This window comes from Equus caballus, chromosome 29 (assembly GCF_041296265.1).
Source record: "Equus caballus isolate H_3958 breed thoroughbred chromosome 29, TB-T2T, whole genome shotgun sequence".
NCBI lineage: Eukaryota > Metazoa > Chordata > Mammalia > Perissodactyla > Equidae > Equus > Equus caballus.
The window spans coordinates 25,598,924-25,614,292 of record NC_091712.1 but is presented as its reverse complement, the minus strand read 5'-3'; the positions used below and the strand labels follow the sequence as shown (position 1 = coordinate 25,614,292).

The window sequence follows — 15,369 nt, the reverse complement described above, 5'->3', positions numbered from 1 at the left end:
AATGCACAAATACTCACTATCAGGAAAGAAAACAAGGAAATCATTCAAGACCTCATAGATGTGTGCTGCCTAATATGGCAGCCACTTACCACATGAAACTATTTAAAATAAAATTTAAATGATTTACAGTGCAATAAAATTAAAAACCTAGTTCCTTAGTCACACTAGCCAAATTTCATGTGCTTAAATAGTCACATCCCATACTGGACAGCACAGATACATAACATTTTCATAATAACAGAAAGTTCAACTGGACAGCACTGTTATAAACATCAAATCAAAACAGAAAGATACTATGAACAACTTTATAGTGATAAATTTACTAATTTAAACAAATCAGCAAACTCCTGAGAAAAACACAACTTACTTAAACTGACATAGGAAGAAATGTAACACCTGAATGATCATATAAGTATTAAAGAAATTAGATCCCAATTAAAAATCAATCCCTCCAAGAAAACACAGATGGCTTTACCAGTGATTTCCACTAAATATTTATGGAGGAAATAACTCCAATCTTATGCAACTCTTCCAGGAAATACAGATAAAGAACAAACAAAGGATAGTCTTGTAAACAAATGGTGCTGAAGCAATTAGATTACACATAGGTAAAAAGTAAATACATAAATAAATAAAAGACCTTGGCATAAACCTCACACTTAATATAAAAATTAACTTAAAGTGGATTATACATTTAATGTAAATTACAACACTATAAAACTTATAAAAGAAAACATAGGAGAAACTCTTTGAGATCTATGGCATGATAAAAAGTTTTCAGGCATGACCCCAAAGAACAATACATAGAAAAATAATAATAAACTGGACTTTATAAAAATTAAAAGCTTTTGCTCTGCCAAAGATCCTGTTAAGAAGATGAAAAGACAAGTTATAGACTGAAAGAAAATATTTCCAAACCAACTATCTGATAAAGGATGTATATTACAAATATGTAAAGAACTCTCAAACTTAAATAGCAAAAAAGCAAATAATCCAATTAGAAAAGAGGCAACAGATATGAGGAAAGAATTCACTGAAGAGGACAGACCAGATGACAAGTAAGTACACAAACAGATGTTCAACATAACTATCACTAGGGAAAAGGAAATTAAAAACATGATGAGATATCACTACACACCTATTAGAATAGGTGTGTACTATAGGTATAAACTAAAAAAAAGGTGACAATGCCAAACTCTGGTGAGGATGCAAAGAAACTGGATCTCTCATATATTGCTGGAGGGAACATACAATGTACTCTGGAAAATAGTTTGGTAGTTCCTCAAAATGTTAAACATAGAGCTACCATATGACCCAGCAACTCCACTTCCATGTCTATACCTAAGAGAAATAAAAATTGATGCTCACACAAAACACTGTGTTTCTAGCAGCTTTATTTGTAACAGGAAAAAATTGGAAACAATCAAAATGTCCTTAAATAGTGAATAATTCAACAAACTATAGTTTATGCATACCATGGAATATTATTCAGCAATAAAAAGGAAAAAAACTACTGATATTCTCAAACACTTGGATGGATCTTATGTGCATAAAGCAAATATATATAAAGATAGATCTATATAAAGCAAATATTAACAGACCTAAAGGGAGAAATAGACAGCATACAATAATAGTGGGTGACTTTAATATCTCATTTTCATCAATGGCTAGATCATCCAGACAGAAAATCAATAAGGAAACATCAACCTTAGTATGTTAGACCAGAGGAAGTTAGCAGATAAACACAGAACATCTCATCCAAAAGCAAGAGAATATATATTCTCCTCAAGTGCACATGGAACATTCTCCAGGATAGATCATATGTTAGGCCACAAAACAAGTCTTAATAAATTTAAGAAGCCTGAAATCACATTAAGCACCTTTTCCTACTGAAATGGTATGAAATTATAAATCAACTACAAGAAGGAAACTGGAAAATTCACAATATATGGAGATTAAACAACATGCTACTGAACAACCAACCAATGGGTCAAAGAAGTCAAAAGAGAAATAAAAAAATATCTTGAGACAAATGAACATGGAAATACAATATACCAAACTTATGGGATGCAGCAAAAGCAGTTCTAAGAGGGAAGTTCACATCAATAAATGCCTGAATCAAGAAACAAGAAAAATCTTGAATAACAACCTAATGTCACACCTTTAGGAACTAGAAAAAGAAGAACAAATGAAGCCCAAAGTTAGTAGAAGGAAGGAAATAACACAGACCAGATTGGAAATAAATGAAGAGACTAAATGACAATAGAAAAGGTCAGTGAAACTAAGAGCTGGTTCTTTGAAAAGACAAACAAAACTGACAATCCTTTAGCTAGACTCACTAAGAAAAAGAGAGGACTCAATAAACAAAATCAGAAATGAAAGAGGAGACATTACAACTAATACCACAGAAATGCAAAGGATCATAAGAGACTACCATGAACAGTTATATGCCAACAAATTGGACAATCTAGAAGAAATGCATAAATTCCTAGAAACATACAACCAACCAAGACTGATTTGTAAAGAAATATAAAAGCCAAACAGACCAGTTACTAGTAAAGAGATTGAATCAGTAATAAAAATCCCTCAACAAACAAAAGTCCAGGATCAGACAGCTGCACTGGTGAATTCTACCAACCATTTAACAAGAATTAACACAATCCTCCTCAAACTCTTAAAAAAATAGGAGAGGAGAGAACAATTCTGAACTCATTTTACAAGGCCAGCATTACCCTGATACCAAAACCAGATGAGGATGCCACAAGAAAATATTAATTACAGGCTAATATCCCTGATGAAGACAGATGCAAAAATCCTCAAAAAAATATTAGCAAATTGAGTTCAACCATACATGAAAAGGATCATATACCATGATCAAGTAGAATTTACTCAAAGGATGCAGGGACAATTCAACAACTGCAAATCAATCAATGTGATACACCACATTAACAAAATGAAGGATAAAAATTTTATGATTATCTCAGTAGATGCAGAAAAAGCATTTGACAAAATTCAACATACATTTATGATAAAAACTCTCAACAAAGTGGGTATAGAGAGAATATGCCTCAACATAATAAAGACCATATATGACAAGCCCATAGCTAACATACTCAACAGTGAAAAGCCGAAAACTTTTCTCTAAGATCAGGAGCAAGACAAGGACACCCATTCTCACCACTTTTATTCAACATAGTACTGGCAGTCCTGGTCAGAGCAATTAAGCAAGAAAAAGAAAGAAATACATCCAAATTGGGAAGGAAGAAGTAAAACTGTGACCTTTTGCAGATGACATAATATTACATATAGAAAACTCTAAAGAATCCACCAAAAAACTTAGAAATCAATGAGGGGCCAGCCTGTGGCCGAGTGGTTAAGTTTGTGAGCTCTGCTTTGGTGGCCCGGGGTTTCATGAGTTTGGATCCCAGGCGCAGAAATGGCACCACTCGTCAGGCCATGCTGAGGCAGTGTCCCACATAGCAGAACAGAGGCACTCACAACTAGAATATACAACTATGTACTGGGGAGAAGAGGGAAAAAGAAACCAAACAAGATTGGCAACAGATGTTAGCTCAGGTGCCAATCTTTAAAAAAGAAAAAAGCAAAAAAACCCTAAAAATCAATGAATTAGTAAAGCTGCAGCGTACAAAATCAACATACAAAAATTATTGCATTCCTATACACCAATAACAAGCTGTCCAAAAGAGAAATTGAGAAAACAATCCCAATTACAATGCATCAAAAAGAATAAAATACCTAAGAATAAATTTAACCAAGGAGGTGAAATACTTGTACACCGAAAATTATAAGACACTGATAAAAGAAACTGAAGAAGACACGAATAAATGGAAAGATTTTCCATGCTCATGACAAGAATTAATATTCTTAAAACGTCCATACTACCCAAAGCAATCTACAGATTCAATTCAATCCCTGTTAAAATTCCAACAGCATTTTTCACAGAAATATAACAAACAATCCTAAAAGTTTTATGGAACCACAAAAGACCCTAAAAAGCCAAAGCAATCTTTAGAAAGAACAACAAAGCTGGAGGCATCATGCTCCCTGGTTTCAAACTATATTACAAAGCTATAATCATCAAAACAGTATGGCACTGGCACAAAAAGAGACACACAGATCAATGGAGCAGAATAGAGAGCCCAAAAATAAACCCACACATATATGGTAAATTAATTCATGATAAAGAAGCCAAGAATACACAATGGGAAAAGGACAATCTCTTGAATAAATGGTGTTGGGAAAACTAGACAATAACATGAAAGGAATGAAACTGCATCCCTATCTTACACCATACACAAAGTCAACTCAAAGTGGATTAAAGACTTGAACGTAAGACCTGAAACCATAAAACTCCTAGAGGTAAACATAAGCAGTAACCTCCTTAACATCAGTCTTGGTGACAATTTTTTGGATTTGACACTAAAAACAAAGGCAACAAAAGCAAAAATAAACAAGTGGGACTACATCAAACTAAAAAACTTCTGCACAGCAAAGGAAACCATCAACAAAATGTAAAGGCAACATATTGAATGGGAGAAAATATTTGCAAATGATACATCTGGTAAGGGATTAATATCTAAAAATATACAAGGTACGCATATAGCTCAAAGCAAAAAAACCCCCAAATAACCCAATTAAAAAATGGGCAAAAGACCTAAACAGATATTTTTCCAAAGAAGATATACAGATGGTCAACAGGTACATGAAAAGTTGCTCTATATCACTAGTCATCAGGAAAAAACAAATCAAAACCACAATGAGATATCACCTCAAGCTTGTTAGAATGGCTATTATCCAGAAGATGAGAAATAACAAGTGCTGGCGAGGCTGTGGAGAAAAGGGAAACCTTGCACACTGCTGGTGAGAATGTAAACTGGTGCAGCCACTATGGAAAACAGTGTGGAGGTTCCCTCCAAAATTAAAAATAGAACTGATGCCAATATCAGGAACTGATATCAGTTCCCCTACATTAAACCCAGCACATATGGGGTTAAAACCAAAGCACTCTTTCCCCGCCTACTCCCTGGCTCCCTGGCTCCAGAATCCACTATCCACCGTGGAGACGAAAGGCTGAGGTCACCCACCTGGGTTCCTTATCATCTCCTCCTCCTCCCTGCAAACAGCCTCCCAAGGCCTAACGCAGGCTGGTGGGAAAGCTCTGACCAGCAAGGCCACTGACTCCCCCCACCCACTACAAGCAGCCACATTCCTCACAAACCTTTAAAACCTCCGCCTCCCCTCTTTCAGGGAGACAAAACAGGACAAATTTAAGGACTCACTGTCATCTCCTGGCTGATGTCACCCGAAATAAAAACCCTTTCCTTGCCATAAGCCTGGCGTTCCAGTTTTTATTTGGCCCCTGTTGTGTGGCAGGTAAAGAACCTATGTTTGTAGGCGGTAACAGAACTACCATATGATCCAGCAATTCCACTTCTGGGTATTTTTTCGAAGAAAATTAAAACACTGACTTGAAAAGATATATGCACTCTCACAATCACCACAGGATTTTTTAAAATAGCCAAGTTATGGAAAAAACCTAAATGTCCATTGATGGATGAATGGATAAAGAAAATGTGATACATACATACACACACAAGGGAATATTATTAATCCATAAAAAAAGAAGGAAATCTTGCCATTTGTGATACCATGGATGGACCTTAAGGGCATTATGCTAAGTGAAATAAGTCAGACGGAGAAAGACAAATACTGTATGGTTTCACTTACAATCTCCCTTTTTTTTTACAGGAATTAAAAAAAAAAACAAGAACAAAAACAAGTAAACTCACAGATAAAAGGAACAGATTGATGTCTACCAGAGGTGGGGCGGGGGTGGTGAGTGGGTGAAATGAGTGAAGGGGGTCAAATGGCACGAACTTCCTGTTATAAAGTAAATAAGTCATGGGCATGTGATGTACAGCATGCTGACTACAGTTAATAATACTGTATTGCATATTTGAAAGGTGCTAGGACAGTAAATCTTAAAAGTTCTTATCACACAAAAAATTGCAGCAGTATGGTGACAAACGTTAACTACATTTATTGTGGTTATCATTTCTTAATATATACAAATATCACATCATGTTGTACACCTGAAACTAATATAATGTTATATGTCAATTATACCTCATTAAAAAGAAAGAAAAATAAAAGGCATAAAAAAGAAGTCAATCTTAAGAGATCACATAGTCAATGATTCTACTTATATAACATTCTCAAAATGACAAAGCTAGAGGGAAAATAAATCAGCAGTTGTCAGAGGTTAAGGAGAAGGGGAGGGGACGGGTGTGAATACAAAGAAGCATGAGTGGTATATTTGTGTGCTATATTTTAAATATTTCTCTATCTTGATTGCAGTGTGGTTGTTACACAAATCTACACATGATAAGATGGCATACAACTATACACAGACATTGTACTAACGTCAATTTCTCGGTTTTGAAATTGTATTGTAACTAACATAAGAGGTAACCATTAGGGAAAACTCAGTGAAAGGTACATAGGAAATCTCTGTACTGTCTTCGCAGCTTCTTATGAATCCAAAATTATTTCAAAATTAAAAATTAAAAAAAAGAAGAAACAATCCGTATTTTATAAGGCCAGCATATGACTGACACCCAACCTGACAAAGGTATTATAAGAAAAGAAAATCACAGGCCAATCCCTCTCACAAACATAAAAGCAAAAATCCTAAACAAAATATTAGCAAATCAAATCAAATAAAATGTTACTTATTCCAGGAAAGCACAGGGGTTTAATGTGAGAAAAACAACCACGGTAATTCATCTCATTAACAAAATAAAGGTAAAAAAGCATGCAATCATCTTAATTGATGCAGAAAAAAGTATTTGATAACATTTGACAACATTCATTTCTAATAAATAAGAATTCTTACCAAAACTAGGAAGAGAACTTAATTTGATTTTTAAAACACCTAGAGTGATGTTAATGAAAACGCCAGAGTAAAGAATTCCAAATTCCACCTCTCTGTAAAAGCAACAAACTATCAGAATCAACTTTTTCTGAACTGAGAAATTAACCAAAGGCTTACAGCACCATGGATAATGTGGATTCAAGAAAAACAGCTGATTCTTGATAACAGCAGTGAACTCTGTGGTACTTTAACTTACCCCAGTCCTATTTCCTGTTCCACAGCTCAGCACTATCTGTGACAACAGCTGTATTCTTGATACAGGAGGAAGCAGAATGAACTAATTTGCAAAGAATTATAATTATGTGTTCTGACCTGTCTGGTGGCTCCCTGGAATCCCAGTTCAAAAGGCTTGTCTCTATTTTCCCTAACTCAAAACTGGCCTAATGCTAAAGTAAAAGCTGCTTCCCCAGGGGCATATGTTGAAACTTTTACAGACTCACACAGTAATCCCCCCTTATCTGAGGAGGATACATTCCAAAACCCCCAGTGAGGCCTGAAACCACGGCTAGTACTGAACCCCACATATTCTACGTTTTTTCCTATACATACATACTTATGATACAGTTTATTATAAATTATGCATAGTAAGAGATTAACAACAATAATTTCTCTTTGGCATATTCTAATTGCTAGCATCACTACTCATGCTTTGGGGCCATTATTAAGTAAATAAGGGTTACTTGAACACAAGCACTGTGACACTGCAACAGTTGATGTGATAACTGAGGCAGCTAGCTACTAAGTGACTAACGGGCAGGTAGCATACATAGTGTGACTATGCTGACAAAGGGATGATTTATGTCCTGGGCAGGACGAAGTGGGACAGTGCAAGATTTTATTACACTACTCAGAACGGCACGCAATTTAAAACTTGAATTGTTTATTCCTGGACTTTTCCATTGAATATCTTCAGGCTGTGGTTGACCACAGGTAACAAACTTTGGAAAGTGAAACCGTGGATAAGGGGGGACTACTGTATCTTAGCCACTGCTGCCTTAAGTGACAGAAAACAGTTGGGCAAACAATAGATTAATCAAAAAGCTTGGGAAGAAAGGCTGACAAACGAGATGCTCTCGCATTTCTGGATGTAGGTCACATACGTGCCCAGGGCTGTGAGCATGCTCAAAAAAGACCTGAGAGGGAACTAAGTTCTCACCTGCTGCTGAGCTTGAGGCCCTTTGCAAGCAGAAAGAGAAGGCTAAGGCAGAGCTGCAAACTGTCTTTCTGAGTATGGAAGGTGAGTCCCAACACATACACAGAGTCCATGGCAAAGACTGGAAGAATTTTCGGCTCCAAGCATTTAAGAAAATCTCTGTCTAATTATTAGATGATCGCTAAGCTAATCAAACAGGGACTTCAGTGGCCATATATAACAAAAACCCCCAGAAAGTTTATAGAATTAGTTCATAAAAGTCACTAACAAACAAAAAAGTACAATAAGTCCAACATAACAACAAATCCTGGAAAGAGAAGAGAATCTGATTTCCAGAGATGCTAATTTATAATATTCACAATAGCCAGTCTTCAACAACAACAACAATTACAAGGCCTTCAAAGAAACAATATAGTATGGTCCATACAAAGGAAAAATAAATAAATAGAAACTGCCCGAGGAAGACCAGACAATGGACTTTCCAGACAAAAGTTTTAAATCAGCTATTTTAAATATGTCAACAAACTGAAGGAAATCATGTTTAAAGAACTAAAGGAAAGTATGAGAACAACGTGTTACGTAATTGAGAACATCTATAAACAGATAAAAATTCATAAAAGGAATAAAATAGAAATTCTGAGGTTGAAAAGTGTAATAAATGAAAATTTCACTAGAGGGGCTCGAGAGCAGATTTAAACAGGTAAAAGAAAGAATCAGCAAACTTAAAGGCAGATTCGTTGAGATGATCTGGTCTGAGGAACAGAAAGAAAAGAGAATGAAGAACAATAACCAAAACCTCAGAAGCCTGTGGGATACATCGAGCATATCAGCATATGCATAATGCAAGTGATGAGAAGGAGGAAAAGAGAGGAAGGATGAGTGATGGGGGAAAGAGAAAGAGAGAATATTTGAAGAAGGAAGGTCAAATATTTCTCAAATTTGAAGCTCAATGAACTCTAAAAGGATAAGATCAAAGAGATCCATAAATACATACATCATAATCAAACTGTCCAAAGCTAAAGACAAAGAGAGAATCTTGAAAAAAGGAAAGGGGAAGCAACTCATCATTTACAAGGGATCCTCAATAAGATTAACATCTGATTTCTAATCAGAAACAATGGAGGTCAGAAGGTAGTGGGATGATGTATTCAAAGTGCTGAAAGAAAAAAGTCAACCCAAAATTATTTATTAGGCAAAACTATGCTTCAAAAATGAAGGAGAAATCAAGACATTCCCAGATAAACAAAAAGTGAGAGCATTTGTTGCTAGCAGTCTGGGCCTATAACTGCTAAAGGAAGTCCTTCAGAATGAAATGAAGGGACGTTAGACAGTAACTCAATGGCATATGAAGGAATAAACACCAGGAAAGGTAAGTACACAGGTAAATATAAAAGACAATACAAATGTATTTTTTTTTGTAATTCCTTTTCTTTTTTTATCTCATTAAAAGACAGCTGTATAAAGCAATAATAACAAATCTAGGTTGACAGGCACAAATATATAAAGCTTTAATCTCTGACAATAATAGATTACAAGGGGGAAAGTTTTTGTACACTAGTGAAACTAAACTGGCATTAATCCTAACTAGATTATTATAAATTAAGATATTAATTATAATCCACAGAGAAACTACAAAACATATGTCTGCAGAAAGACTTGTATGTGAATATTCATAGCATCTTTATTTATGGCAGCCCAAAAGAAGAATCAAACCAAATGTCCATTAGTTGATGAATGAATAAAGAGTATGAAATAGATCCATATAACGAAATATTATTCAGCCATAAGAGAAATGAAGTACTGTTAAATACAACAACATGGATAAACCTTGAAAATATTATGCTAAGCCAAACACAAAAGGCCACATATTCCATGATTCAAATTACATGAAATGTCTAGAATAGGAAATCCATAGAGACAAAAAGTAGGTTAGTGGTTGTCAGGGAAGGGAAGAGTAGAGAATCAGAGTAACTGCTAACAAGTGAAGGTTGTTTATTTTTTTGGTGTGAGGAAACTTCTCATATTAGAAAGCAGTGATGGTTGCACAACATGGTCAATACACTAAAGCCACTGAAGTGTGCACTCTTAAATGATGAATTTTATGTTATGTGAAGTACATCTCAATAAAAATGCTATAAAAAGCCTATAGCATATGTCATACTTAATAGTGAAATGATAAAAATTTAATAAATAAGGTTAATGATGAAATAAAAAATTCCAATGATTAAAGCTTTTACTGAGATTGGAAATGAAACAAGGATACTTATTACCATCACTTCTAGTATATGTGTATGGGGTTCTTTATCAGCACAAAAGAAAAAAAGTATATAATATTCAGAGAAATTATTAGAATTTAAAAAATTTAGCAAGGTTGCTGGATACAAGGTCATTATACAAAAAACAACTGTATTTCTATATATCAAATGTAATTAGGAAGTGAAATTTAAGAAACAATATCACATACAATATTATCTAAAAACACTAAGTACCCAGAAAATACCCAGTACAAGAAAAAATGTGCAATACACACAAAAAAGCTGCAACGCATTATTTAAAACAAATTTTTGAAAGAATGGATTTATTCATGGGTTGTACAGTCAATGCTGTCTGGATGGCAATTCTTCCAAAATTGATCTGCATATTCAATGTAATCCTATTTGAATATCTCAGTTGAATAATTTGTGGAAAATGACAAGATACTTTTAAAATTTATATGAAAATGTAAAGTGCAATCTTAGAGAAGGAAAACAAAGCTGGAAAATTACTGTACCAGATACCTATTAAGAAGCTACGGTAATTAAGATCATGTGGCATCAGCACAAGGATGGACAAGTAGATTAAGGAAACCAAGCAGAAAGTCTGAAAACAGACCCACACAGTTATGGACACTTGTTTCATGATAAAGGTGGCATTTTTAGAACTGTAGGAAGCAGTCTTTTCACTAATTGGTCTTGGGCCAATTGGTCTGGAAACCTTTTGAAAAAAAAATTAAACTTGATCATTACTTCACACCAAACACAAAAATCAATTCTAGGGGATTACTGATCTAAATGTAAAAAGTAGAATATTAAAGCTTCCAGAAGGATTTGGAAATATCTTTAGGACTTTGAGGTGGGAAAATATTTCTTGAACACAACACAAAAAACACCAAATAAGGGAAAGGAAAAGATGGATGATTAAAATTAGTAACTCTGGACACCATTAAGAGAGTGAAAAGGCAAGCCAGAGTGGGAGAAAATATGTGCCAAAGACTCATTTCTGAAATATATAAAGAATTCTTTACAAATCAGTATGAAAAAACACAGGCAACACAATAAAAACAAGCTTGAAAAGGCACTTCACGTAGGAGGATATCAGTGTCCAATAAACATAGGAAAAGGGGTTCAATCTTATTCACCAAAGAATACGAAAATTAAACCATACGCAGATATCCCCACACACCTACCAGAATGGTCAAAATACAGAAGACTTGACCGAGTGTTGGCAAAGATATAGAGTAACCGGAATTTTCAAATCCTGCTACTACAGTATAAATTGATGCAAACATTAAAAAAAAAAAAGAACTGTTTAGAAATACTTACTGAAGTTGACCCTGCAACTTAACTCCAGAAAAATAAATTTACACATATGTGTACTAAAAGTACAATAATGGTCACAGGAAAATTACTCATTATAGCTGAAAACTGGAAACAACACACATCTCCAACAAAAATAAATTATGCCGTATTTCTAAATGGACTGTTATATAGCAATGGAAATGAACAAACTGTTACACACAATAATGGACAAATCTCACAAATATAATATTGAATAGAGGAAAGCAGATGCAAAAGAGTACATATGGGATGTGCTACAGACTGAACATTTATGTGCCCCAACCCCCCACCCAAACCCATATGTTGAAATCCTAACCCCCAATGCGATGGTATTAGGAGGTGGGGGCCTTTGGGAGATGATTAGATCACAAGGGTGGAGCCCTCAAAAATGGGATTAGTCAGCTTTTAAAAGAGACCCCAGAGAGCTCTCTCACCTCTTCCGCCATGTGAGGACACAGCAAGAAGGCTGCTGTCTATGAACTAGGAGGAAGGCCCTCATCAGACATCACATCTGCTGGCATCTTGATCTTGGATTTGCCAATAATCAGAAGTGTGAGAAATAAATGTTTGTTTAAGCCACCCACCATATTACATTTTTGTTATAGCAGCCCGAAGGCACTAAGACAGGACGATTCCATTTATAAACCTCAAATAGCAGGTAAAACTAATCTACGGTGTTAGAAGTCAGGATAATCTTTATCCTTGTGGAAGAAAAGAAAGGGAGTAACCAAGAGCAAGCATGAATGAGGCTTCTGGACGTTGGCAACGTTCTATTTCTTGATCTTGGCAATGGTTAACTTGGTTCACTTTATGACAGTTCACTGAGCGGTATACTTTATGCACTTTTCTGTATGTATTTTACTCAATCAGACACATTTTTTAAAGTTTATTTACCTGTTTTTTCTGTGATCTGTTCCTGTTTTCCAGCCAATCATCCATTTGTTCCTCAATTTCTTCTATAGAAGTTCCATGATCATAAGACTGAATATAGGCACTTTCTAAAGGCGTATATACAGGAAATTCAGGTTTTGGTTTTTTTACTTTAACTTTCTTCTGCTCTAAAAAATGTTTAAAAGAACCAATTAATAAAAGAATAAAGAGAATTTCTAAAATTTTATTCATAGACCATATCTTGAAAGAACACATAAATATTGTTCTTTCATCAAAATAGAATTGCTTTGCTATAAATAGTTAGCTGCTAAGTTTTATTGTGCATTATCCACTGCATTTTTTTTTAAGATTGGCACCTGAGCGAACATGTGTTGCCAATCTTCCTTTTTCTTCTTCTTCTCCATAAAGCCCCCAGTACATAGTTGTATATTCTAGTTGTAGGTCCTTCTGGTTGTACTATGTGGGACACCACCTCAGCATGGCTTGATGAGCAGTGCTAGGTCCACACCTGGGATCTGAACTGGGAAAACCCTGGGCTGCCGAAGCAGAGAGTGTGAATCTAACCACTCGGCCACAGAGCCAGCCCCCTCACTGCATCGTTTTTAAATAAAACTCATGATCAGATGATGATTATGATAAAACCACCATATCAGTTTGTATACATCTTTAGTTTTCAAAGTATTTTTTATGAAACATTTCATTCTGGCACAATGGAAACAGCCTGGTCATTAGCGTTTCAATCTTACCCTTACAATCTAATAGTTAAATAATATTGGGCAAGTAACTCAGCCCTGAGAACAAACGTCCATTTTCTCATTTGTAAAAGAGAGCTAAATCTAACCTTATAAAGTTGACATGAGGAAAATTATATATCCCCTAACATACTACTTGGCACAAAATTGGCTCTTAATAAATGGTATATATTCATCTTTTCAATATTTGACAAAGGCAAAACGTAATCTGGCAGCATCAGAGGTTGTTATCAATAGATGACTATCAAGTGGCCTCTTCATTAAATCCTATTTTGATTAGAGAGTTAACATTGAGAAGCAACTCCATTCTTAATTACTATTGTCAACCCACCATCCCAGCCTTATAACCACATCTTTATCATCCTGTCTGTGTGTGGGTGTTTGCAAATACTATAATGCCAGTGTAATAAAATTATGATATTGGCATATGAATAGGCAAATTCCCAGAAGAGAATAGAGAATCCATAAATGTTTCAATTCAGTGGGAAAAGGAGTTAATACATGATGCTGGCACAACTGGCTATCCATTTGAAAGAAAACTGGACAAAATCTTACACCATTTACAATAAATCTTGGTCAGATAAGATATTTGACCCTAAAAAGCAAAAGAATAAAAATCATGTAAAATGAAATCTAAAAAACTACCTGTACAATTTAAAGGATGAGGAAATCTTATCTGAGACTGAAAACCCAGATGCTATTAAAAAAAGATAAAAGATAGAATAAACAAATGAAGAGAGAAATAACAGATTTGGACAGAACGTCTACAATTCAGAGTACAAACAGAAGACTGATACGTAGAATACATAAAGAGATTTTATAAATTGACAAGAGGATAAGCAGCCCAATAGAAAAAAATGGTCAAAAATAATGTACAAACTTCAAGAAATCAATTGATATTCTTTGTTGCCAATGACAATACTTGAACTTTCAGGTGAAAATCAGAATTTTGCAAAACTTTATCTGCCACAGTGGGCTTTAAAACTTCTTTCTTATGATGACATTGGTAGTGATATTAACAAATGTAATTTTTGATAGCATATCAACATTAAGGAGAGCTGCTTAATTCAGTGTACTAAAATTTTCCAAGTGACCAATGTATAATTTAACAAAATTACACATGGGTAAAAGATCCATTCAAAGTGCAAAATAGGCCAATAAATTTTAAAGTAATTAGTGTAAGAAAAACTCATTGATATGGCTTCAGATTTTGCTTTGCAACTCATCTTCAAAAAACTATTACTTTTCAAGTTCTGACGTACTGGCAAAAAATAATCCACAGTTGCCTGTAAAGGCTAATAAAGTATTGCACCCTTTTCTAACTGCAAGTCTATGTGAGGCTGAATTTTCTTCATATGCTTCAATCAAAACAGCCTATTGCAACAGATTGAGCACAGAAATACATATGAGAATTGAGCTGTGTTCTAATAAGCAAGACATTAAAGGGATTCGTGAAATGTAAAAAAAAAATAATAAATAATGTACATTAAGAGTATAGTGCTGTGGGAACAGTTCTAGTTAAAAAGGACATTACCCTAACTAGAAAATAAATGGTCTCTATATTTACCTTATATATTACCATACATAATATATATTAGTAATATATATTACGATATTTCACCTTATATTGTTCAAGATCTTTACACTTTCAGGCTTTTGAGATGGTGACTTGGGGAAAAAACCCTGATACCATAGTGGAAATTAGTAACTTAAATGATGTGAGTATAATATAAAGTTATCAGAAATCTAATACAGCGTGACCATAAGCCCAAATAGGAGGCCAGGTTTTTGTTTTTCAAAACTACTTTTCAGAAAAGAGGAAGAAGTCATATAACTGACTCCTTATCAAGTCTGTCACATTACTCAGCTCCTCTCAATTTGTTTTGAATAATAAAGCACTGCTAAGGGAAAACACACATTAGCCAGAAACCATCTCATCAGTACTAATTTTTGCTGTTTATAGAAACTCAGTTATAAACAAGAAGCAAATAAATCTGGTTGTTTGTATTTATTTCTGGGATG

The 15,369-nt window shown here is 34.6% G+C and overlaps 1 protein-coding gene across 1 annotated transcript in view; it reads right to left on the bottom strand.

Annotated features, from left to right (window-relative positions):
* Positions 1-15,369, bottom strand: part of DNAJC1 (DnaJ heat shock protein family (Hsp40) member C1) — a 188,694-nt gene that overhangs the window by 73,723 nt on the left and 99,602 nt on the right. Inside the window, exon 8 of the mRNA XM_023632108.2 lies at positions 12,599-12,762. Coding sequence (XP_023487876.1) covers positions 12,599-12,762 — 164 coding nt within the window. The remainder of the gene's footprint in view (positions 1-12,598; positions 12,763-15,369) is intronic.